The 27,210-nt window shown below is 37.0% G+C and overlaps 1 protein-coding gene across 1 annotated transcript; it reads right to left on the minus strand.

Annotated features, from left to right (window-relative positions):
- Positions 1-5,671: 5,671 nt before the first annotated feature.
- On the minus strand, positions 5,672-27,130 carry LOC145665851 (beta1,4-N-acetylgalactosaminyltransferase A-like). Its single transcript, XM_081732965.1, has 4 exons — positions 26,898-27,130; positions 17,643-17,826; positions 11,372-11,590; positions 5,672-6,029 (listed from the first exon to the last, which is right to left on the minus strand). Exons 1-4 carry the CDS (start codon positions 27,079-27,081, stop codon positions 5,882-5,884), a joined length of 735 nt encoding a protein of 244 aa, XP_081589091.1. The 5' UTR covers positions 27,082-27,130; the 3' UTR covers positions 5,672-5,881.
- Positions 27,131-27,210: the final 80 nt, after the last annotated feature.

A 27,210-nucleotide genomic window follows, 5' to 3' on the forward strand; every position in this document is an offset into this window, starting at 1 on the left:
TTTAGTTTAACGTCCCATTTTTATACTCTTTATGCTAGAGAAGACAGATGATTAATGAAAGTGAAAGATTGTAAAATTAATTTTTGAGCTCACTCGGATTTCAACCTAGAACCACGTACAACAAAGGCACATGCGCTAGCCAATAGACCAACGGAGAGGACTTCTAGAGTTCTCGAGTTGAAAGGTATCGGAATTCTTCCTTGGATAAAACTCGAGAAAATAATTTACCAACCGATAAACATACATTTAAAACAAATACAAGCATCGCGAGCCTTAACTTTATTTAAACTTACAAAGTATTGCGCAAGTCTCTAAGCTATCAACCCTAATTAATCTTTTAGTCATTGGCATTGTTATTCCTTTGTTTTACAGGTTGCTCCTGTCTTATAATAAAATCAAATAAAACGCAATTTTTATACAATCTGCCTAATACATGGTAGAAACTCAATTGCGTGCTATGTTGTTCTTAAATCGTTAATTCCCATGCATATGTCATTATCCACAATACATCTGCATTACTGCAGGAATGACCATTCCTGCATTCAATAACAACTATATAATTTATAGCGTTCTTATTAAGCGAAACAAATTAGGTAACTTATAACATGTAAACTGCAACTTTTAGAAATCGTTGGATACACTGCAGAGTGACGCTCTCCTCTCCCCTGTCTCACCACGCTTACCAAGAAACTGATGTAAACACAACAGCAGCGCCCTCCTCGAAAAACCGCACTAATATCCTGGTCATGTTATAGTTGACTTCTACCATATATATATGAGCATATTCAGTGACGTGTACACCCATGGTCAGTAAATTTTATGCATATACTGTAGTCAATAATTTTTGCATTTATTTTTTCCTTCCACCTTTGGTTAAAATTGAGTGATAGAAACTTCCTTGTATGAAACTTTTCCTAAAGAATGTTAAAAGCAATAATATTATAAACACTAAACAAAATTACGATTGATTGAGTGGATGCTGGTAATAGTGTTATCAAGGGGTTTTTTTTTTTTTTTTTTTTTTGTAGTAGCGAAGTGAAATTCGGAATTTTCATTAAAGGAGATCGGTAAGGAATGAAAGGGAGTAAAAGACTTCACACGCCCAAAGCGTTCTGACATCATTTAGAATTCCTTTTCTTTCTCTACTGTTTAAGAGGCCTTATCACTGCGAAATTAAAATAGCGCTAATTTTACAGTAATTATGTGATATCTTCAAATTGACATTGATGAAAGATAATCGACAAGTGGAATAAGAGCGCCCTAGACAACATTTTACATGAGATACCGTTATCAAGACTCAATTATCTGCTTTCGATTTCCAGCCATATAGAAAATCTTAATGTATTTTCGCGTTTCGAAATAGCTGCAAACAGAAAGCAACTAGGTGACTCGTCATAACGGTACCAAGTGCAAAATAATATTCTCTGGAGCGATCTTGTTCCACATTTTGATTATCTTTTATCTATTTGAAGATATCACATAATTACTGTAAAATTAGCGGTATTTTAATTTCGCAGTAATATGACCTCTTAAACAATAAAGAAAGAAAAGGAATGGAGTTCTAAATTAGGTATATGTCAGAACGCTTTGAGAGTGTGAAGTCTTTTACTCCCTTTCCCCTCCCTTCTATTATTTATTTACTTTTATTTATTTACAGAGACCTGTAAAATCTTCATATTCATAAGAACTGAAACAACATTATAAGAAAATAGTTTTTGTTATTTTTCTGTAATTGACATACAGAATATATTCAGAAACAGAGTGCCGAATACTTCCATTTCTCTTATTACACAAGAGACAGATCCACTTCAAAACCAGGTAAACAGAACGAGAAAGTCAGATGCATATACGTTGCTGTCTTACTACCATGAATGAAATAGTTCTCGTTTTTAAGCCAGCCAGTGGCAAATTATTGTAGCTGAGCTTTGCCCTTTTCAGCATGTTAAAAATACAGAGTGTCCGCATGAAATCTCGCTGATTACAAATATTAATTGCATGGAAACTATTAGTGCCAGAGAATAACGGTTTGCGGCATCTTGAAGAGTAATTCAAACAGTTTTTTTTTTAAATCTATGTTTGTTCTTGTATATGGTCCTCGTTAGTAGCTCTCAGAATGTCCAGTTGATATTCAATCTCCCGCCATGTGTTGTGTAGCATGTCCGGTATGATCGAGTTGATGGCTTCTTCAATTTTGTGACGAAGAGCAGGAATATCACGTACAGGTACCTTTGACATACCCCATAGTAAGAAATCCATAAGGGTTATGTCGGGATATCGCGGTAGCCAGGGAGTAGTTCCATCGCGTCCAATCAATCGCTGTGGAAATATTCAGCCTAAGGCACTACGAACATCTATACACCAGTGCGGTGGGGTACCATCCTATTGGAATACCATGTTTGGTTGCAAAAGGAGTAGTAGTGTTCGAGCATGTCCAGATAAACGGGATCAATTATTGTGTGCTCCATGATGAAAAATGGTAAGAGAATTCTGTCGCGTCTCAAAAGACGCCACACATTCACTTTCTCGCTATCTCTGACATATTCAAGACCAACGTATGGGGGTTTGGAACTCCAAATGCGCACATTGTGACGATTCACCTCGCCTGATGTGTGGATGGTTGCCTCATCACTGAAAATCACACTCCCTAAGTAACCAGGATCATCCTCGATCTGTTCCAGAATGTACATTGCAAACCTGGTTGATTCCGGTAGGTCATCGAGCTGTTGCGTTTGAACGATTTGCATCTTATATGCATACAAACGCAGTCTTTTATGGAACACCTTATGGACCGTTGAACGTGGGATGATCAGCTTGCATGTAGCTCTGCGAACTGACTGTTGGTTTGTAGTAAGGGCCTCCCTGACCTTATCCACAGTTTCCTCAGACGTTCGGGCTTTGCCCGAACCAGGCTGTCGGTTGACATTCTCCGTGGCTAAAAACTTCTCAAACCATGTATTAATGGTCTTAACGTCCGGCGGGTACCCTTGGTACTTTCATCTGAAGTTCCTTTGCACGGTATTTGGTGGCTTAATCGCAGCCAACCACACCACACACTGCGCTCTCTCTTGTGCTGTTATTTTTGTTCATAAACACCAACAACATATAACAAAAATTTATATAAACTATATTACTGAACACCTGCAACAAACAACAAAAAAACGTTTGAGTTGTTCTTCAAGATGCTGCCAACCATTATTCTCTGGCATTGGTTTCCATGCAATTAATATTTGTAGTCAGGGCGGTTTCATGTGGACACCCTGTATTTTTTTTAATTTGAGAGGTCCTACTAAGTACACACATAAGTGTGGTACGAAATGAAGGATAATTTTCAATTAATTGATAAATAAATAAATAAGTTCAATAGGTTTAGATGTGTGAACGTGAAATAAGAGTACTTTGAAAGAATAGGATAATAGATAATAGATAATGTTATTCTACACCCCAAAATACCAATCGGAAGAATTTTCAGTGTTGCCATCCATAGAAATTACAGTGTGACCAGAATTTGAATTACTCTAAAATCAAGGTTAAGGCAGCGACTAGAAAAATGAACTCAACGGTAATGGATGACTTATTATGTTGTCTTGGTTCCTTGTTAATTACTTTTTAAATAATATTTGACTTTATTTTGTAATAACTTATGTACATTATTACAAAATAAATACAAATATTATTTAAAAAGTAATTAACAAGGAACCAAGACAACATAATAAGTCATCCATTACCGTTGAGTTCATTTTTCTAGTCGCTGCCTTAACCTTGATTTTAGAGTAATTCAAATTCTGGTCACACTGTAATTTCTATGGATGGCAACACTGAAAATTCTTCCGATTGGTATTTTGGGGTGTAGAATAACATTATCTATTATTGTGGTAAGTTACATTTCATTATCTCTTTTCACTTACGAAAAACGGGCAAAAGAATAATTGTTAGCTTTTAAAAAATATTTAGTAGTCTGCCCCTTAAACAATATGAACAGTATCGAAAGTTATTCGATTGATAAAACGTGTATAGAAATTCTTTCATGATTAGTAAGTCTTTCATACAAGAAATCTTAGCCAGAAATCACAAACAGATAAAACAAAATCTTAAGTGGCAGTTTTAGCATACTTTTACGATTGTCAGATTCGCCATGATATATATTTCAAACATCTGTTTTGCCCAAAGATATTTTAAAACATTTAAAAAATATGACAGTTAATAAGAAATATCATCTCTCAATTATTATAAAAATTATATTTAATTAATTACGCCGTACATAGCACTTAGCCAATGCTTATACATTTCAGATTAGCCATTAACAATTAGGCTTATACAATGTTCTGGGTATTTTATACAGGGTTCGGAAAAAGTCCTGGAACGGTCCAATATCTCGCCAAATATACAAATCAGCAAAACAAAAATAACACGTGTTAAATAGTTTTGATAAACCCAATGATACCAAACGCAATCCCCATCCCCACCCCCTTCGGGGATACAGGGGGTAACTTTAAAATTTTAAATTGGAACCCCCATTTCTTATTGCACATTTAGATTCTCCAGAAAGAGTGACAGTGATTTGACCCCAAATTGAAAACAGTGCCTTCACGGTTAGGGCATGGGACTGTGGAGTCAGAAGTCGTGAGTTCGATTCCCGCGGAGAGTAATATTTTTATGTGAATTTTTATACCCAAATAATGAATTCATACATTTTAACTTCGATAAAAAAAAAACAATGTATTTCTCCATATTATTAATTTGCAAGAAAATACAAGTGGTGACAAAAATGGTTTACTTTTGTTGTACATAACCCTAATAACCCTATTACTAAGAACTATTCATACAATTAGTTTGCAAAACAATTATCGAAATTTGTATTCTATGTAACTTCAACAAAGTACTAACTAAAGTTTAAATGTATGGAATTTATTTGGGGAAATAAAAGAAGAAACGATTGCCTTGAACGGGGAACGAACTAAGAAATTCTGAGTCTGCAATCTAATACGTTTACCGTACGGCCACAGAGCACAGGATTGACAGTTCGCATTTTCGTAACGTGTTGGTGCACCGTCTTTTTGTGTGTGTGTCGAATCAAGCGCTATCTGCAAAGACACTGTTTTCAATTTTGGGTCAAATCACTGTCACTTTTTCTGGAGAATCCAAATGTGCAATAAGAAGTTACCCTCGTACCGCCGAAGGGATATTGGGTTGTGTTTGGTATCATTGCACAGCGTTTTCAAAACTATTTAACACGTGTTATTTTTGTTTTGCTGATCTGTATACTTCGCGAGATATTGGACCGTTCCGGGACGTTTTCCGCACCCTGTATATATAACAAATGGTACTAGTATTACTTTAAAATATTCAACACTACATTAAAAATACGTACATCCATATGCATCTACCATTTCCAGTTTGTTCTTTACAAAAGAAAAATATACTTTATTTTGAAAATGGTAAATCTACTTTTTCAATTTGTAGACTTCAAGAACAACCACTAAAGCATTTCAGTACACTTTCTGCTACGAGCAATTATGCTAGTTGAATAACTGTTCTGCATTTGTTATCTAAAAGTGGTTAGAAAGAGATAAGACTTTAAATGTAACCCTGCTATAAAATTTCCACTAATGAACGATTTCTATAACAGTCATTTTATTATTTCAATCATAGTGGTTTTATTTTTCTGCTTTGGCAACTCTTAGTAGAAGTTAATAGTGGTAGCGTTATACAAGTACACTTATTACATAATACTGCGTACTGGTATGTACATACTATATATATGTATGTAAATATAGTTGAATATCTCATATTGCTTTTGAATTTAAACGGCCAATAAACTGGTACGACACAGAAAAGTACCAAAACCTGAACACGTTCACATATTGCATCGTTTTCATCCTGTTTAGCCTCTGACTCTCACCAGCTGAAGCGGAAGTTCCACGTAGACCCATGTGTACAGCCTCTTCAGCTTTAATTCCTTCACTGTGTATTTCAGACTGTTGAGACCATCTGTTTTGAAGCGTTTCTTTGCACTGCGCAACAAAGCCTGCCTAAATTAAAGACAAGAGTTCGTGAGTTCTACAATATTGGAAGTAGCATGTGAAGTGTCAGTGTTAGCAAAATCCAAACAGCAATAGATACAGTCACTGTTGTGCCGTGCAAAAAAAATAAATAAAACTTATCTTCGACACCATAGAAGTTAGTGTCTTACTTGATTTCCTTGAAAACTAGGCATAAGAACTTATCCCCAAGGAAGTAATTTTGTTAACCTTGAAGGTATATGCGTTATCTTTGAAAAGTATGTATAAAAAATAAATTTTAAGAGTTTGTTGAAGATTTACTTCAGAATCTCGTCTTAACAATTTTAGGATTTTTTGTAACTTTCGTTACCATGGCGTAGAATCGTCTTTCACCGCGTATTTAGGTTCTAAACATTCATTTAAGCAGTTTTTTTTTTGTTGTTGTTGTTGTTGTTAATCAAGTCAACGATGGACCAAAGAACACCCCAGAGTCATTTTGGAACCTTATATTCAACTTTGCGGCGCCAAGTGGAGACTGAGGGGCTTGACTTTTCATTTTATTTCTTAAGGCAAATTTCAAAAAAAAGATTCAAGCATTTAGTTTTCGAGGTAGATTGAAATTTTGCATACGTATTCTGTGTACATTGGATACTTCTCAATTTATTTAGATCCATACGCGAAACCGGGGCCGGGCCCGAGGGGCGCAAGTGTTACGAGAAAGTTAGTTTGCTTCAGAAAAAATCCGGTTTTCCCATATTTTTCCGGTTCAGGTGTATTATACGGAGATGAGAGTAATACCGTTGGAAAGAGCTTATTATACTGAATTAAACTGAGTTTCAACCATGACTCTAGGTCAATCGAAATACAAGATTAAAATTTTGCGCACGTATTATACACATAACAGCTTTTTTTAAAAAAAAAAAAAAGTCAGATCCCTACTTGAACCCAGGCCCGGGCCAGACGGTCGCAAAAATTTCCCATTTTTTTCTCGAAAAACCTTTTGGTTTTACCCAATTTTCCCGTTTCTTGTGTATAATACGGACAATTGAGTAGTACCGTTGGAAAGTATACACTAGCCTGGAAAAACGAGGTATAAACCATGAACCTACGATAAATAGTAACGAAGCACTAGCTGTTCGAGTTAAAGTCTAAACTTTATCTCAAAAAGTAGAAATTCTAAGAGTTAATAGGTCGTTATCGTACAGAATCTTTTTTAGGTTTAAAAACCGTCATATTTCTCAGAAACTACGCATCAGGAGTAGAGTAGTAACTTCAGCATTAGTCGTCACACGTCATGAAAGCTGGCTGCCAGAGTTTTTCAGTTGGTTTCTATTGTAAATATTAGTTAGATACCCTGTAGGGACCATGTCGTCAGATAGAAGAGAGTTTCCCTTTGATGACTTTCCATAGCAGGACCTAGCTCTTTGTAAACATTTCTCATGCTATTTTTATTTGCTTGATAAATATGGCTACAAGTGACAAGGAACGGACATGAAACTGTCATCCGAACATTCGAATCAAACCCAGTCTATTTATTGAAAATTACAAAGATATATTCATGCACAAAAAATTACGTGCCATGGACAAGGGAGTAAGTCCCTGGGGCCCATTAATTCTGTTAGTATTAAGAAGATCGTAGAATCCAGTGAAATAGCTATTGCATCAACAATGTTCATTGGAAAGTCATGGTTCATAGTTCATTCTCTTCAACATCAAACAAGTTTTCCAGAGGTGCTATGTATTCGGAACTATAACGCACTTCCAGCACGAGGGCGAGGGCGATGGACAACTCCCAACGTGAAGGTGAGGATGAACGAGGGCGAGGGCCAACTTTCACTGCAAGGGCGAGGGTAATGGTCAACTCACTTCGCGAGGGCGAGAAGTTTCCAGCACGAGGGCGGGGTGCGCGAGAGCGATGAACAATTCCCTTCGCAAGGGATAGGGCCCACTGCCACTGCGAGGGCGAGGGGAGTGAGGTCGGAGTAAAATGTACATCTATGTACAGACCTGCTCGGGCCACCAGTCAATAACACATTTGAAGAGTCCATAGTCTTAAGGAATGTGAACATCGAAACAATAATACTAACACATCACATACACACAATATACCATTTTATTTTTATTTATTTATATTATTATTATTATTTTATTTATTTTTTAAAAAATAAACGAAGTACAGGCCGTTACCCTCCAACTATGGAGGATTACAAGACCCGTTCCCATACAATGAAAATGGCTGTATGAGATCCTCTAGAAAATATTTACAGTATTGTTCCAATGGAGACTTTTTAATGATATTTTCTTTCTGTCATACGTATTCTAACTTGAAGTTCGTTCTACCTCCGTTCGCCCTAAAGAATTGGCTAATATCTACGTATAAAAATGACATCACACATTTAATTATAATCAAGCAAATTTTATGATTTATCGTTAAGCACATGCTAAATCGAATAGTGGAACTTTGCTTTGATTCGCATCTCTTACTCTGTCTCACGAGAGGAAATTAATGGCAAAACTTAGTACTGCGGCGATAAATATTATTGTTTCATTGGATTGGTAACATTATTCAGCACCAATTTTCTTTCCTGAAAACTAATAGGCGATTCTGAAAGGTTTTGTCCAACTGAATTCGAAAATATAAGAGTTTTGGGGTATCAGGTTTCAATTTTTGGAAAACCCGGAAAATTTAATTACAAGTTTCTACATTCTGGGAATAATTTGGATTTGTTATTTAACATATCCTTTTCATAATATATGAATAACGTGTGCAGTATATATATACTGCACACGTTATTCATACATTGCAATGTATAAAATACAAACATCATTAATGGAAAATACATTACTTCCAGCCCCCGCCGTAAACGAAAGTTGAAAAATGTTGCGGAAGAAAGTGGAAACTTTACCGTCGAAACTAACTTTTCCCACCTACACCTGGCAAAATCGGACGGCGGTGAAACAACTGAGTATCAATATTGTATGTTTACTTCCTTGCTTGTTGGTGTGGTGAGCTGCATTTTCTCTTGACGTACTGTGTTAATAGAAGATAAAGAACATTGAAACGTGTGTTCTTGTGATTCATAACTTATGGATCTTTTGTTGTGAAGTGGGTGACATTTGAAAACGTTGTTGTGTTTTGTGTTTTATAGTGGCACAATTTTGGAAATGCCTAGGACGTTACGTGTTACGTGTATGGACAGATAACTTCAAAACTGAAGCTCACTAAGATAACGCCTGTTGTGAAAAAAGCGTATGAATTGTATTTTTCATCGAACGTCGACGTACACAAACCCTGGGCAGCGAAATTCTGTTGTAAATTCTGTACAGTAAAAATCTAAGGGGCTGATTACGTTGTTCTCACAAGTGTATGTTATTTGGTACACCAATTTTATGGTTTGAATCACGAGATCATGTTACTTTTGTCTTTCAAATGTAAAGGGAATAACCTTCAAGGGTAAACGATCAGTACAATACCCAGATCTACAATCAGCTAAAAGACTCATCCCACATGATGAAGGTTTTCATGAGCCAGTGCCGCCAGACGGATGGACAGTAAACAACAGTGATGTTGATGAAATTGAAAATGTTATGGATACTGAGATTGAAGACTGCATACAGTGCATACAGTGCACATACCAGAGAAACATATTAGACAACGCAAGAGGAACTGAACGACCTTATTAGAGACTTGAACCTACCCAAACAACAAGTTAAACTCTTAGCTTCAAGACTTCAAGGTTAGAACCTTCTTCAAAAGGAAACGAAAGTGACATTTTACCGTGACAGACAACATGACTTTCTCAAATTTTACAGCAGTAGTGATGATTGCATATATTGTACTGACGTGGAAGGACTGATACAGACATTACAAATAAAGTATAAAGTCGATGAATGGCGTTTATTCTTGGACTCGTCAAAAGCAAGTATGAAGTGTGTTCTCCTCCACAACGGTAATACGTACCTTTCCATTCCAATTGCATATTTCGTTAAATTGAAGGAGACGTATCAAAATGTGACACTCTTTTTCGATAAAGTGAGGTATGCTGAGCATCAGCAGAACATATATGGTGACTTAAAGGTGATTGATTTGGTGTTAGAGTTACACTTGGGCTATACAAAGTATTGTTGTTTTCTATGTGTGTGTGACAGTAGAGCAAGGGATCTGCACTATACACAAAGAGAATGACCTACTCGTACTCCCGGAATTAACAATGTGAAAGAGAAACCCCTTGTTGATCGCTACAATTTTTTTCTACCTCCCCTGCACATTAAATTAGGAATGATGAAGGTGTTCGTGAAAGGGTTGGAAAAGGATTTAAGTATATCTAGGAAACGTTCCAAAAATATCAGATTCTAAACTAAAAGAAAGTGTTTTCATTGAACGCCAGATATGTCAATTGATGAAAGATGGCATATATCAACCAAAACTGACTGAGGTAGAACGGAAAACCTGGAATTCTTTTAAGAGTCTCTCGGAAAACTTTCTGGAAAATAACAAAAGTGCGAACTATGTGCAACTAGTGGAGAAGTTGTTGTCAAACCTGCACACTATGGGATGCAACATGTCACTGAAAGGGAGTTTTCTACACAGTCACCTGTCTTTCTTTCCAGAAAACCTAGGAGTTGCGTATGATGAGCACGGTGAGAGGTTTCACCAATCCATTCAGACCCTGGATCAGCGGTACAAAGAAAAATCTGGTGTGTCAATGCTTGCAGATTTCTGCTAGAACTTTGCACGCTCCCGACATAACACAAGAGACAAGCTTCATAAGTATTTCTTTTCGTTTGAGTGTCAATGTATAAATGCAGTAATTTCAGCTGCGGCTTTTCCTCACTTACACGTGGAAACTTTGTAGTTTTCATTGTTAGGGGTATAGGAGTTTTTCGCAGTTTGACATACAAAATTTCGAATTTGCTTTTACAAATCTCGCATTTTGTAGCATATTGGGCTCTACAATTGCGTATTTTGTCGGCAATTAAGTTAGTTTACAAGATTAAATGTACAATATTATACAAACTCTAATACAGTCTTAATATAAGTACTTCATCAACTTGCGAAAACCCTATTCATTGTTTGTTAGTGTAATATGAATGGAAATGCCACGAAATACACAGATATATATTTTTGTTTATATTTCTGAGATCCAGAAGTGCCACGTACATATTTTTTGAACATTTCGTTTTCACATCAAAGTAACAGTATTTATTAATATTCACACGTTAAAAAAATCTTTTAATCTTTGTTTACAAATTTCTCAAGAACCGGACCAATTACAGCATATGACTAAGCCTAACTCAATAGCTCTTATAAGAAGACTGCAATAAAATGGATGTTTTTGTCTAATTCCTAAATCCGGGATTCTCTTACTTACCTTTTCGGATTAATCTTTCCCTTTTTATGCGGCAACATTTTGTATCGAGCAATGTTCGCTGGATACCTGGAAATGTAAAGATTGTTGAATTTGAGTCGGTATGCCATATCGTCGTCCTCAGCACCCCAGCCCCAATACATATTACTGAAACCATTCACCTTTTCAAACTGCTCACGGGTCAATGCAGCCACTCCGCCGAACAAATAACTGTATGGGAGTCTAAAAGTAGATAAGTAATTTGAAAGAATGCACACAGAATTTCTGCCCGAAACTGTAGTATTTATTTCAGAATATTTAAATAATTCTAGGATTCCTATTAAGTCTTATAACAGTATGCTCAGTATCTGTTCAGATTATAACTTATTGCTAAGTTTCACTGTTGTAAAAACAATACAAAATACTATTCATGTATCGTACAGATGTCTTTGACTAGGTAACGGCAACTGCTCCGAAACAAACGCAGAGTATGGGAATTAAATGTGTTATATCTGTACTTTGGTGGAGAAGACACAAACTTGTAAACCAAAGGTTAAGAACAACTCAAATTATAAATATAAAGTATGCCGAAGATTATTGACTTATATCATCATAAAAGAAATACAAAAGACGTTTTGAAACGCAGAAAAATAACGTACAACTTTACAATCGAAGGCAAAAAGAAATGACGTAACCACACTAAAGACGAATTATTTACATCGCAGTACTAGTGAGTGCTTCAGTGGTATCGCTTCTCGGCCTTTTGGCTAAGATCAAAGTGAGCACAGAAAGAAAAGGGCATTGAGTTAATACAGTACGCTAATCAAGGCAAACTCATCGAGTGCATGGGCGCGAGTAGGGCCAGTAGCTATTTAATACGATGGTCAATATACTAGGTTTGCTGACTGGTGATTTATACATAGGGCCAGGTTAAGCTTCGTACTCTTGAATAGAGTCAAGAAATAGAATGACGGGAATAGGCAGTGTAGAAGATGTGGATATGAAAACGAATCCCTACCCCACGTCTTAAATCACTGCATGCGTTTCTCAGGGGCTATGCAAAATAGGCACTACGCTATAACTAATAGAATAAAAAAGGCCGCTGACAGAAAAAAGAAAAGAAATCAGAATTGAAGCTGAAAATCACAAAATTGTTGAAGGGAACAAATGCCGACCAGACTTGTTACTGGTCAAAGACAACAAAGCATATTTAATTGACGTGACGTTTCCATTCGAGAATAGGTTGGAAGCCGTTGAAAATGCGAGACAGGAAAAAATCGGAAGTATGACGAGATCAAACTCATGAAGACGTATCTCGAGGTCTAAATAATCCCGATAATAGTTGGAGCACTGGGCAGTTGGGACCCACTAAATTATCACTTTTTGAGGAAAATGTGTTCGAAGTCTTATCTAAATTCATGAAAAAACCTATCTGCGAAACAATTAAATGGTCTCGCGACATTTATATTGAGCACATATCCGGTCAAAGGCAGTATTAGCTACGATTTCAAAGGTGTTGAATAGTAAAATGGACTTGAATTTAAGTAAGCTATATTTTAGACATTTTGACGCCGCAAAACTTTCTCCCTTTTTGCCATTATTAGCGCTATCATTATTGGTATTTCTCAATTTTAATCATCTTTTACCTCAAACGACAAGACTTTATTTTGCTACAACATCTTAGATTATTTTTATGTAGCCTGGCTCTATTCCTTTTAGCTTTCTTATCTTCCTCTTAGCTTAATTGGACGAAACTAAATCGTCGAAAAACTTTTATTCTAACTAACCTAACAAACATTTTATCGTTAAACTCTGTTTTTATCAGCTTAATTGGAGATACACTTTGACCCTTACAGATTTTAGTCATTGTGGAGGGTGCCCTTCAGGCGCTGACATAGGCTACAGGTCCTAGCCACACTCAGCTTTGCTAGGTAGTACGGATGCTGCTCTTCAAGCGGCGACAGCCTACAGGTTTTAGCCGTACATTGCTATCTCAGTTGGGGCGGAGGGTGCTCGTATAGCGCTGACATGGCCTACAGGTGCCAGCCGCTCTCAATCCAAATTGCGGAGTAAAGTTGTAAGCTGTATACAATAAGTGGCAGCAATAGCAGCAAATGGATGACGAAATAATCCCAGCATTACGTAGAGACGGGAGCTGTAGGTTCCCAACTTCTGACCACTTCGACTGCACGGAGGTAGGGTGCAGAGCCGCATTCAAATCAAAATCATGGACCTCTGCACATACGTTAGTAGAAAGACATCTCCTTCGTGACCACGACATTAAAATTACAAATACTATTAACGTCCGCTGTAAATGTAAAGCCAACCTGGGCAAAAGGCCGATATCACATGCGTGTGAGGTACCAATGCCAGAGGGGCTCGCCATTAATGATCACCAGGAATTTGGCTTTAAGTGTAAAAGACATGGGGAGACATTTCCGGACATAAGAGCGTTAAGAAATCACCTCCAGTGGCACAATGCTACAAACAGGCAAGAAAAGCAAAATGTAAAGCAATTGCCGCACCCAATGACAAGAAAACGTACAAAAGATCAGAGAGAAGAAAGAACTAATGATGAAGGTAATAATGAGGCAAAGTCGAATGAACACAAAGAACAAAGACAAGTTGATTCTAACGAGGAAGAAAACCATTGTATAACAAATAGGATGATGGAAATGATTGTCGATGAAATGCTATGTGAAAAAAAATGAAGATATACGAGGGAGGTCAAATGAAAACCTTAAAAGTGTAATAAATGTCAGAATGTAACAATGAAAAGGGAATCTTACCTCTTATTTTTCAGCGTAGTCCCCTTGACGTTCAATGCAAGTATTCAATGCAAGTATTAACCGTTTCGGAAGTGCATGGATACCTCGGTGCAAGAATTTTTTGATCGAGATTGTAGCCACTCGTGCACCTCATTTTTCACCTCTTCAACACTATTGAAATGTTTGCCGCCCATCGCTTCTTTGAATGGTCCAAACGAATGAAAGTCACTGGGGGCAAGGTCTGGTGAACAGGGTGGATGAATGATACACTCAAATTTGATGTAATCGATAGTCTCAACAGTCAAACGGGCAGTATGCGGTCGGGCGTTGTCATGCTGTAGGAGTACTCCTGAGGGCAAAAGTCCTAGCCGTTTACGCCTGATTGCAGGGCGAAGTTGACTTTTTAGCATGTTTGAATACGAGGCACTGGTTACTGTCACTCCTTTTTTCATGTACTGTACCAAAATTATTCCATTATAATCCCAGAAGAGAGTGTGCATGACCTTTCCTGCTGATGGTTGAGTGCGGATTTTTTTTTTTTTTTTTTTTTTTTAGTTTCGGCGAATAGCTTTGCCGCCATTCCTTGTTCGCTTTCTTGGTTTCTGGTTTATGATAATGAACCTAGGTCTCGTCGCGTGTAACAATCCTGTCCAGAAATGCATCACCCTCGGCGTTGAAACGACGCAAAATTCTTCACAGGCGTTGACGCGACGATCTTTCAATTCAGCAGTCAACTGACGTGGGACCCATTTTGCTGATACCTTATTGAAATAGAGAACATTATGCACTATGTGTGGAACTGAACGAAAGCTAATCTTCATTATTGTTGCAATCTCTTTCAGGATAATACGCCTGTTGTCCTTCACAAGGTGTTCCACTAGCACAATGTTGTCGTCGGTCTCTACGCGGTGAGCCTGTCCCGGTCGAGCAGCATCCTCCACAGATGTTACGCCACTTTTAAACTTCCTACACCACTCGTATACTTGCCCCAGGGACAAACACGAATCACCATACTTTGTTGCCATTCTGCGATGAATTTCAATTGGTTTCACACCTTCACTACTCAAAAACCGGATCACCGAACACTGTTCTAATGCGGTGCATGTGGACAGTGGGGCGGTCATCTTGAAACTGCTCCTGTGCTGGCGCTTGTTTGACTAGACTCTTCTGCCACCTACTGAAGAAAGAGAATAATGGTAGAAACAAAATGCCAACTTTCAAACCAATAGCACAACATTTGAAATTTATAATAAAATTTTAAGGTTTTTATTTGATCCTCCCTCGTACATACGAACAGGTTTATGATTGGAAGAAACTCTGAAGATTCAGGACACTCAATAGAAGCATGCCAGAAAATAACACCCACCCACCAGGATATGGCACCCACCAGGAAATAACCATCACTGCAGATATTCATCAATGGGAAATTCCAATAGAACCCCCGAATAATGAAGAATTTTCCCTAATTGAGAATGCCTGCAGAGAATCATCAAGAACCGCAAAGCAACATGCTAACGATCCTGCCTACACCTGTGTAATGTCTACTACAACGCGCAATACGGGGATGGATTACGGCCAAATAGAAATTGTAGAATCCTAATATGCAAGGGATCCTGAAGAAAATCAGAAGAATGCTGAGAAGACGCAAGAAAGGCAAACTGAGAGCGGAGTTCTATAGAAGGAACCCTATGAAGAAGTGGAAGAACAGGGCTATGTACCAAAAGACTCAATACAAATGGAAAATAGCTCTGCTGAAAATGTAGATGAAGATATCATAGATGATGGAGGTTCTGAGGCAGAAGAAATCGAAAGCTCCATAACAAAGGGGGAAATATGTAACGAAAATGAACATGATGATTAGGGTAATACAGATATTCACGAACTAGAAGAACGTAATATTAGAAGAAAGAGATATAGAAATTAATCAGCAGTATGAAAGCGAACAGCAGATGTTTAAACAACGTCTCTCAAAAATACTCAATGGTGAAGTATCCGAAGAAAGATGGGAAGAATTTATTAATCTGATGAATGAACTAACCATCAAAGCAGCAGAACTAGTAAAGGTTAAGCCTAGAGAAGAAAGCAAAAGGAATGTGGGAGTAGAGGACCATGACAAAGAAGACGCAACGTTCACACAGCAGCTCTACAGGAGAAATAGGAGGAGAGCAATCCGCCTCATTCTAGACCAGAACTCTCCGAGATGTCCATCTCAAAAGAAGAAATATATAAATTCTTTAGTGAAGCTTATAAAGGAAAGCCTACAGCTACAGAAATACATAATGACATGATTACTGCAGCCAATGAAATAAATCACGAAGAATTTACAGCTGATGAAGTGGCCATAACACTCTCTAGCGTGGAAAATTCTGCTCCTGGGAAAGAGATTTTCGTATAAACATTGGAAGGGGCTAGATCCAGGCGCAACTCTGCTGGTAAAATAGTATTTGATACATGTAACAAAAAAAAAAAACAGAAAGGTGCCAACGGAATGGGAAGAAACAACCACGATTTTTTTGCCAGGCCCCCCAAATGATTTCCTGGCTCTTCCCCAGGTGCTCATTAAATGACAAGCTTTTAAAATATAATCGTGAGATTACTTCGCTTCAGTCATTTAAAAATAATCAAGTTTACATGTAATTAATAACTTACGGTAAAATGTGCTAGAGAATTAGCATACATATGTGCTAGAGAATTTGCTGGCCTCAGAGTTTTTCATGAACACGCATCTATTCTTTAGTTTGTCAGGGTTTGAAATTATTATTCATTATCCTTAAGTGAAAGAAATAACCATCTATTCAGTTTTAAAATGCATGTTTTGCTTAATCTCGTTCGGTAATCTGTTCTATCCAATTTTATTATAATCGAAATATTTTGTATCGAAGTCTATGCATCAACATGTTATTAGTAATATATTAATACTGCTCATTCTTACGTATAACTTAAAATAAAGTAACATCTTACCAAAGCAAGAACTTCTTATTAATAATCTGTGTTACAATTACGTTATTGTGGTCATCAAATGCATTACCTTCCCATGGACAGGTGCTTTTTGTCTTAAAAATTAACTATTACTATTTTGGGCTGAATTTGGATTTAAACGGCATCGGAAGTGTCACTCTTCATCTCAGACACCCCAAAAACCATTGATTCGACACTAATATCGGTCATTTTCGATCATAGATAGATAGATAGATAGATAGATCCCACTTCCCTCTCCCAAGTTGCACCGTCAAAGTGAAATGATAAATATCATCCCAGGCTCAAACCTCATCTATGTTGAAAATTTGATCGATATCGATCGGGTGCTTCAAGTGTTATTAACTCATATACATAGACACTTTCATTTTTAGATAGATGTCTGCACAGATTAATAATACTAAGTGTTTGCTTTCATCAAACTTTAAATTAATAATAATAATAATAATAATAATAATAATAATAATAATAATAATAATAATAATAATAATAATAATAATAATAATAATCACCTATGACAAATAATATCTTATTTTCTACATGAAACTTACCTGTACATCATCACATCTACACCAGCTGCCAAATGTCTTGGTTGCTGTGGGCATGTATAGAGAATCCTGTCGTCTTCCGGTAAGAGATCAACGTCATGAAAAATGAAGCAGTCGTAATTAAATTGTTTTAAAGCTTCTTTATATCCAATATTCATCAACATCGCTTTATTAAATGCACCGCGGCCTAAGAAAGTCAACAGTTATATCAGACAATCATAATAAGGCTCACAAATGTTGCTACAAAGGGTAAGTTGCAAATCATTTATATATATATAAATTATATTTGAATAAATAAGCCTTAAACTAATACCAAAACTGAGAGTTGTATGGAAGTTCTGGTTTCACTTTGAACTTCAGTATTTTATTAAGGTGAAAACAATTAATGTTAAAAAATCTGATCTTAGTTAATATAGAAAACGTATTATTGAATAAATTTCTATTTAGTACCCAATTTTGACTCTCTTTATTTTATTTATTCTATTTATTACTTCAAATACCACTTGCTCGTACGGGGTAATAGATTTATGACAGGGTATGAATCCCCTTTCTCCTTACGATATGTATTTCAATTAAGTGTAATGATAAATACTGTATACACAAGATACTGCAATTTTCGCATTCATTTTGATACAACCTTTACGCCTCCTTTAATTAAAAAAATTAATATGATTAAAAGTTCAGGTGTAGGGGAGTATCACATATGTTCCAAAAGTATTTCAAAAGTTATGGATGTTTTTCTGACAGCGAGAACTCAGTCATTTGACACTAAACTCACAAGGGATGTATGCGATCCTTGACAGTTAGATATTTATGAAAATTGGTACCCCCAGTAATTGTGTATCGCTAATCTTCGTCGCGATAGTCACTCGGTGCGAAAATGCCTTGTTTTCCCGCTATGTATAATACAAATACCAAGCAGTGACCAGGCGAGGATGTGCCGAGTTATATCCAAAAAACGTCGGAAAAAGGCAGAAAATGAAAAATGTGTGCAGTTAACCTGATACCTACCAAGAAAACGGCAGTAGTGTCACACAAGCAGTGTTGTCATCAAAACACAATCTTATCAAGCACAAAACACAAGTTTTTAAAATAGATTGTGTATCATTTTCTGGCATTAAAACAATTGGCATAAAACGTGAAAGAAAATGGTGGGCTATCTGTTGCCAAACAATAGAGATATAAGGCTCTAAAGTTGAGAAATTATGGGGTCCGTACAATGAAACGAACAAAAGTACAACAAGACTGCAGAAGGAACAAATGTTGAGTACGGAGCAAACCACAGCATCCAGTAACTAAGAGTCTTGATTAGTCATATCGAGTGTGTGGCTATGGCCAGAAATGTATTTTTTCGTACTATCGATCGATTTTCTGTTGTATGTATTGGTGTATTATATTAAAATATTTTGCTTCTGTATATTACCGGTAACCTGAATACAGTGTATTTCACCTTCATCGTTGTCCCACATGCTAACATTTCATATACTCCCGACTGACACTTATCACAGGCCATTAATCTTCACGAATCAAGTCTGAAGTACTTTCTTGCCACAGATGTGTTATCTTTTTTCGTGCCACAGCTTTTCTGTGCTCTTTTCAAGAGCCATTTCTGGTTTGGAAAGTATGCAGGAGTTTATGCAGTGCTGCAACCCCAAGAGAGATCATTTTATAGCTCTCAGAAACTGTTCGAGGTATCGATTCTACATAAACGCCATTGGAATTGCAGCGCTACAGGAAGACTTACTGTTCACATTTCCGCACTATGTCAAATGGCACCTCTTTTTTCTACGGGTACTCTAACTTGTTCTCTTTTTGAGGTGAATCCTGTATCAATCGCGTTAGTCACTGGATGATGTGGTTTACTCCCTGCTGTACATTTCTTCCTCCTACAGTCTTTTTTTTTTTTTGTACATTTGTTCGTTTCTCTGTACGGACCCCTTAATTTCTCGACTTTAGATTCTCGTATTTCCCTATTTGGCAACACTGATAGCCACTTTTGCTTTTACGTTTTATGCCAATTGTTTTAATGCCATAAAATGGTATACATTCTAATTGAAAAACTATAAGTTTATGTTGGGATGCACACACTGCTTGTGTGACACTACTGCTGTCTTCTTGGTGACGTGTCCCAATCTCGGAGGTATCAGGTTACCTGCATACATTTTTCATTTTCTGCCTTTTTCCGACGTTTTTGTGGTATAACTCGGCACAGCCTCACCTGGTCACTATTTGGTATTTGTATCATACATAGCGGGTAAACAAGGCATTTCCGCACCGAGTGACTATCGCCACAATGATTAGCTATCCACAGTTACTGGGGGTACAAATTTTCATAAATATCTAGATGTAACGGCTCGCGTGCGTCCCTTGTCAGTCATTTTGTCATTTTATTTTTCACCAATCTCCCGTGTCTGTCGATGGGACTGAAATGGGTTTAAAATGGCACTATTCAACTCAGCCACCACGAAAACTATGGATTACACACTAATCTTAGTCGTTATGGCCCACTGCTTGGTTTGTCCTACTCCCACAGTACTTTTTTCAGGTTGTAAATCCAGGGCCGGTTTTAGACATTTTTTAAGTGTAAGCAAACAATATTTAGGTGCATGCACCTAAATGATAATAAAAGAGTAGAAAGTTGAAATGGATAGAATTTCTTCAAATAATTGTTACGACCATATCTGTAGTCTCCCTGAGAATATTAACGCAAAATTGCGAAATTATAACTAATTGACTGGATGAATACTGAACAAAGTCCCAATTTTAAAAATTAAAAGCATTTTATATTAAATAAGCACAAGACACGACTAAGATATATACTTAAGATGTATTTTGACAAGTACAATCGGAACATAAGAATCGAAACAGAATAAAACTCATGAGCTTCAAGTCTAACATTAACACAGCTTTGATTTTGATAAAGAGGTAGGCCTAGGTTCTTATGCTTCATTAAAAGCATATTTACATAGTATTTTCTAGTGATATGATTATGGTAATTAGCTTAATTTCTCTTTTTTTTTTTTTTTTTTTTTTACTGAAAAGTTTATGCTATAAAGACTCTTTTCTGGCTTTCAATTCGATAAAATCTCTCATTATTACATCCAGTGTTTCTTTCAGAAACACCATTCCGGAGGGGCACACTTAGTATTCCGAGGGGGCACTGCTGATACTATTCTATTTATTATTATATTTTAGACGTATTACTTTGGTCTCCTCCGGGGTTTATCTCAGAGCTGTCAGTGCATCCCTGAACATAAGTATCTATAATCAAAACTCTATTTTGCATTAGAAATATTACCAAATCGTAATTGTTGAAAAATATAGTTAGATCCAAATTTAATACAAGAAAATTGATTGATAATGATTGTATATGCTGCTGTGACTGGCAGTCAGAGATCTGGAAAAAATGTGTTATATATAGTTTTAATGTACTTTCAATTCCGATTACATTTACTTTTCCGAGTTACATACGCAATACTGCGTGAAAAGTAACCGTATTCAAACAAACTTTAAAATACATTAAATTGCACAGTTGCCGATTCCATGTATTAAAATTACCACACATACCTCATTCCTCTACAACAGATAAAATCTCCCGGGTTCAAACCCTGCTCCCGCCAAGTGAACTTTGTGATGGACAAACACCATGTGCGTGTGTTTCCTCGGGGTTTTCCCGTTTTCTCCCACTTTTTCTAATCCACCATTACATTCATTCCTCATCAGTACCGTCTCCTTTAGCCTGGCCGGCATAATCGTGGGACGTAAAACTCAAAAATTTCCTTTCATTTTCAGCAGATAAAATATCCAGAAATATCGGGTTTATAATCTTAGTTTTTGAACCTTCCTCGTATCTCTGTGATTGGATGAGGTTTTTCGAAATATAGGCTCTTAAGACAAGTAAAACTTTCAATTTCTTATAACTGTCTAATAACTTTCAATTTCTACTTGTTCGAAATCTGTCATTTCTTGACCATAATATTAGACACTAAAGCATATTAGATCTCACTTGCTTTTTTAATGCTACAGAGGCAACCATATTCGACACAGGAAGGTATAACAGGATTGCAACTCCAGGTTCTAAACTCACAATAGTGAAATGAAAAGTACAGTAGCTTATGCAGCGAATATTAATGTAAGTACTGTATTAAGACACAATAATTAAATGCACAAAGCTGAGCGTAATGTGCTGCTTTTTTATGGGTTACCTACTTTCCTTATAGCCACCTGATCCACTCACATCCAGTACATGTATTTTCATTCCTAGTACATGACATTTTAATTGTGCACCGAACAAATTTACAAACAACAAAAAACTATTTTTCCTACATGACATCTTCATTGCGTGACAGTGTGACAGATATAATTAGGGGGAAAAAGGAATTATATTACAAGGTTTACAACTGAGTATGGAGTTGTGTGACTTCCTTATCTATAGGCATAATCTCTTTCTTCTTTAGCGAAACTGCTATACGGATAGCATTTGAATTTGTCAATATATCAATCTCAAACTGACCAATGATTTCTCCTTCATATTTTCAACAAGCAGATCTTTATTTATGCTGTAGGCTCATTCGACAGCAGCCTGTCCATGAGACAAAACCAAAGCATCTTTATGATTAATAACAAATCTTTAAATTCTTTCGAACCGTCCAACAGTTTTGTGTAAAAGTAATCCAGCCTCTAAGGGTCCAACTTACACTCAGCAAGTGCATCTTTAAACTGTTCAGTAAATTATCCATACAAAACAAACAGCTGATCACATTCTCTGGGTGTAGCCCATTTCTTCCCAAACAGTGACTGAAGGACACCACGAAACTTTATAGATGACACACTATTTGGATCTAGGCATGTAAGGTCTGTCACAAGCCTATATTTCAGTGACTCTTCTGCATGACATACAACGGCAATTTGCTCAGGAATGTCTGGCATTCAACTCTAAACTAGAGTTTTCCCCTTCAGTAACGTTCCTCTCTTTGCATGCACTACCGAGATTTTGTGAAGTTGCAAATCCCACACATGCAGGCTCATGGGAAATTATTATTCAGGACAGAAACAGGAAAAGCAAACAAAAATAGCAATGAATTAAAATCTTCATTATAATTATGAAAAATCAGACAATCAGTATTTCTATAAATTTCAAGGACACAAATGCATTTTCAAGGATGTTTCAAGGACATTTCCAGGATGTTTCCAGGACAAATTCAATTCAAGGGCATTTCCTGGTTTTCCAGCACGAGTGGGAATCCTGATAAATGTGATATCTTAAGTATTCGTTTAACACAAAGATCTGAAATATTTAATAATGTACTGTAGTGTCATTTCAATGTTGGGTTGGCAACATTTTTATTCTAGTTGTATCACAGAGTAGACCGATAATGTTCTCTCGTATTATTTGCATGATATAACATTTCAGCGTTTTTAGTCTAGTTCAAAAGTTACAAGGGCGTCTTTTACATCGACGTTGTCCTGTAAATTCCCAATTCAGCTGACATGTTCGTTCGTGCCTAAAGTTGTTTTCGAATATCATCTTGATTGTCAGCTAACAGCTTAGCGACCTCAATAAATGTAGATTCGACGATAATATAGTAATATGAGGCATTTTATTTTTCACACACTCTCATCCCCTGCCGATGGGGCTGAACTTGCACTTTGACGCCATCAGAAGTGTGACTATTCATATCAGTGACACCAAAAACTATGGATGCGACACCGATATCAGTTGTATTCAATCACTTTTATATCTCCCTTTCTTTGTACCTCCCTAGAGCTGCTAAACTCGGACGTAAACCGCACTTGGAGTGTAATGAAAACTATAGAGTAATCTTGACATTTGTGGACACTTTTGAGCCTCTGGGTTCCGAAGTCAAGGACCATTGTCACTGCCCCAAAAAACATGGTTCAGGTGTACATACCATCATCCCATCATACCATCTACATTTCGCAATGGGTACTTTGACAAACCACCTCAAATCTCTGGAGTGGTGAAAAGGACCACTTTTTAAATTTCGGAAATAGTCCTAACTAAATATGTGGAATAATAATATAGGCTTTAGTAGGTACCTCTTGGCATTTGGATGCTTCATCTCGTTTCCTTTTATGGGTGAAATTTGTCAAAAACTCAAACTTCCAAGCATTTTGTTCTCATTTTTCTTCTTTGATCATGGTTTATCATGTTATGTGGTTATATGTATGAGTACCATTCTTTCTCGTTAAGTTGAGTTGAATTTCAGTTTAGCGTCCCTTTCAGCAGCGAGGCGGGCAGTGAAACGTGGACTTACTGATCAACGTGGAATCCGAACCACCTGAGCTCCCACCGGGAATCGAACCCGGGTCTCCAGCGCCAAGGGCGCGTACGCTAACCGCTTAGCCACGGATGAGCTCTATCATTCTTTCTCGTAAGATATGGGTGCATTGACACATTCCTTTTAAATTCATGGAGGAGTATATACGACTACCTTGAAATTTTAGGATTGTCAAAAAAAAAATAAGATCTGGTAAATATTCTCTAGGATTCGAATATGTACTTCTGTGCGCTTGGTTGGTCCTCCTTGCTACTCCTACTGGCGCATCCAGAAAGTTTCCCACGCGTCCCATAGCTAGGAAACCGTATGTTGCGCTAAGTGACTGCGTCTACGTGAGAGAGTAAGGTCCTAACATGGCGCATGCGCCGGCAGAACTTCCCTAATTCTCTCAGTAGCATCGTGGCAGTGATTGAAGATTGGCGTTCCTATTCCAGCTCCCGCCGTGTGTGAAGTGCGAACAGTGATAAAGTTTTGAATGCACAGTGCATAGCACCAATTCAAATCCATCGTTACTTTATCTTTGCAAAAATGTCAATGCTGACCCTGTAAGCCTTGCTTTGTGCTCTAGGGACAGTTGCTTCAACACAAAACTTCTTGATCAACAGGCACTCCGTGACAGTGGTGTGCAATAAGGAGCGGAAAGTCTGGAGGAATTGTTTGCTCATGCGGTTGGGGCCATGGACTTGGCACAGCTAACGATGGATTGCGATTGGTGCTATGCCCTGTGCATTCAAAAACTTTATCACTGATCGCACTTCACACGCGGCGGGAGCTGGAATAGGAACGTCCATCTTCCACCACTGCCACGACGCTACTAAGAGCACTGGGGAAGTTCCGCTAGTGCATGCGCCATGCTAGTATCTTACTGTCTCACGTACACGTATTCGCTTCGCGCAACATACCGTTTCCTAGCCATGGAACGCGAGGGAAACTTACTTTCTAGATGCGCCTCGTATATCTCTGATCAACAATATCGCAGTTTGAAACTTAGGGATTGTAGTCTAAAATCTTTAGTGAAAGTCATCTTTTGTGAAATCTGATTGTTTTGTTAACTTGAAATAAAAATTTAGTGCATGAAACCTGATAAACAATTATTAAAACTGCTTGATATACAATAACAGCATTTCACACTTTGAAATTTGGGATTTGTATTTGTGAGTCATGCATAGTCCATACATGAGTCATACATAGTCTAAGGTCATTGGTGGAAAGTTATCTTTTGTGAAATTTGTTTGGTTGATTCTTGCCTCTAACTCCAAAATTTTGATTTGAAACCTGATTGGTAATTATTTGTAACTTATTGAGATCATCATCATCATAGGTATTCTGCCATTATTGGCAGGTCACTTGACGCAACTGAGAAGCTTCCATGCTCCACGGTCTTCTTCTAACATCTTCGTCTTCACGTACGATTATTTTATTTTGATATCGTCCATTAATTGTAGTATCTTTTACCTCCTCCCTCCTTTTCCTGCCACCATATCTTCAAGCACGTCCCTCAAGATACAGTTCCTTCTTAGCCGATCTCCCAACCAGTTTCTGTTCCTCTTCCTAATAATATCTAAATTTATTCTTTTGCCCACACCATTTCTAACACCTTCTCATTCGTTAAATGCTCGACACAGCTAATTCTCCCCATTCTTCTCCACACCCACATTTCGAAAGCTTCCAGTCATTTTCATCGTTTTTACGTAAAGCTTATGTTTCTGACCCATACATTATAATATTCCTTACAAAGCATTTTGGGAGTCTTTTTCTGAACTCTTTATTGATATATATCTCCAGAATTTTACACTGAGTCTTAGAAATGTAGTTACGACTGATAGTCTCAGATCATTGGTGAGAAAATTTAGAACTTAATCCTGGTAGGTAATAATTAAAACCTTCTCATATGTAACAATTTCAACCTTTGAGCTTTAGTCCAAGATAATTAGTGAAAATTTATCTTTGGTGTAATATGATTGATTCATCAAATTAAAATATTTGTTTGAAATTTAGAGAAGTTTCTCAAAACTTTAATTTTTTAAGATTATTGTTTTAAAATTTGTGTTTGAACATCTTTATTTAAGCTTTTCAAGTTTGAAAATTTTGCACTCATTGAAATTATTTTTAAAATTTTTAATTTGGATTGCTCTTAAGGAGACAAATTTATTCTAAAAGACACACATATCCTTCCCTTCACTTGACAGATTGTAGGCAACGTTCGGCAATGCGTGAGCAACAGTTGATCCTTTGGTGAGTGTGTTTCCTAAGCTACACTCCCATGTGTTGGTTGCAATGTGCCCTTGTTAAAGCTAGTTTTTCCTGATTATTTTTTTGAATTTATTCGTCTAATAATGGCAAACAATTCTACTACCGAGAGTAAATGAGCAAATTATTACTTAGAAGGAGAAACAGAAACCAAAATTAAAGAAAACATATTTTGGCCCCAGTGGATGTTTTTGTTGCGATATAGGTACCACTTAACCTGTTAATGCTGCGCTGGGAGAGCTTTCTGGAGGGAAAAGAAATGTTTCTGGAAAAGTCCTAATAGTAATCATTTTACTGAAATGGTTCTAACTTAACACTTTCGGTTCGAATAGAGAGTTAATAAGGAAGATTGAACCTAATCGTGGTATTTATTGTTGAAAATACGCTGCTTGTTATTTGTTGCTGTTTTGCTACAGGCTGAGGTAGGATATCGTCGCTTAGACAACTTCCCACACTTATACATAACATATCTGGGAAATCTAACAGAATCAATCACAAAAGTAATAGCAACATCGTATGAATGACAGGTTGAATATTATATAAATTGTTCTTCCGTGGATAATAATTCAATTTACACCTTTTTTTGTATTGCTGGCTAAGAACGCGCAAGCAAGGTAAGCTGAAGGGAATCCTTAGAGGGCAAATTGAGTTAAATTAAATAAATATTGGTTGACATTATAACATTTTCATAAACAAGTTGACATACCTGTTTGCTCCACTACATATATCCCATAGAATATCTGCTGGCGCTGAAGGAAAGGATGCAAGTTCCTAAGAAGTACTCGCAAATTCTTTGCTCGATTCCGGTATGGAATTATAATTGCTACTTTGTAACGAGCTTGGCAACTACTCGGCGTATATCTGCCTCCTGGCTCCAGCATCGGAAACATTGCCTCCACCTCCTTTATATCTGGCACTTCAAGAATTAACTTAATTGGACCTTCTGCAATGAGTAGATTACGAGATCTTAACACTGCTATTTTTCTTTCTGTACTTCACTGTAAATAAAGAATGGTAAA

This window comes from Thermobia domestica, chromosome 12 (assembly GCF_964235325.1).
Source record: "Thermobia domestica chromosome 12, izTheDome1.hap1.1, whole genome shotgun sequence".
NCBI lineage: Eukaryota > Metazoa > Arthropoda > Insecta > Zygentoma > Lepismatidae > Thermobia > Thermobia domestica.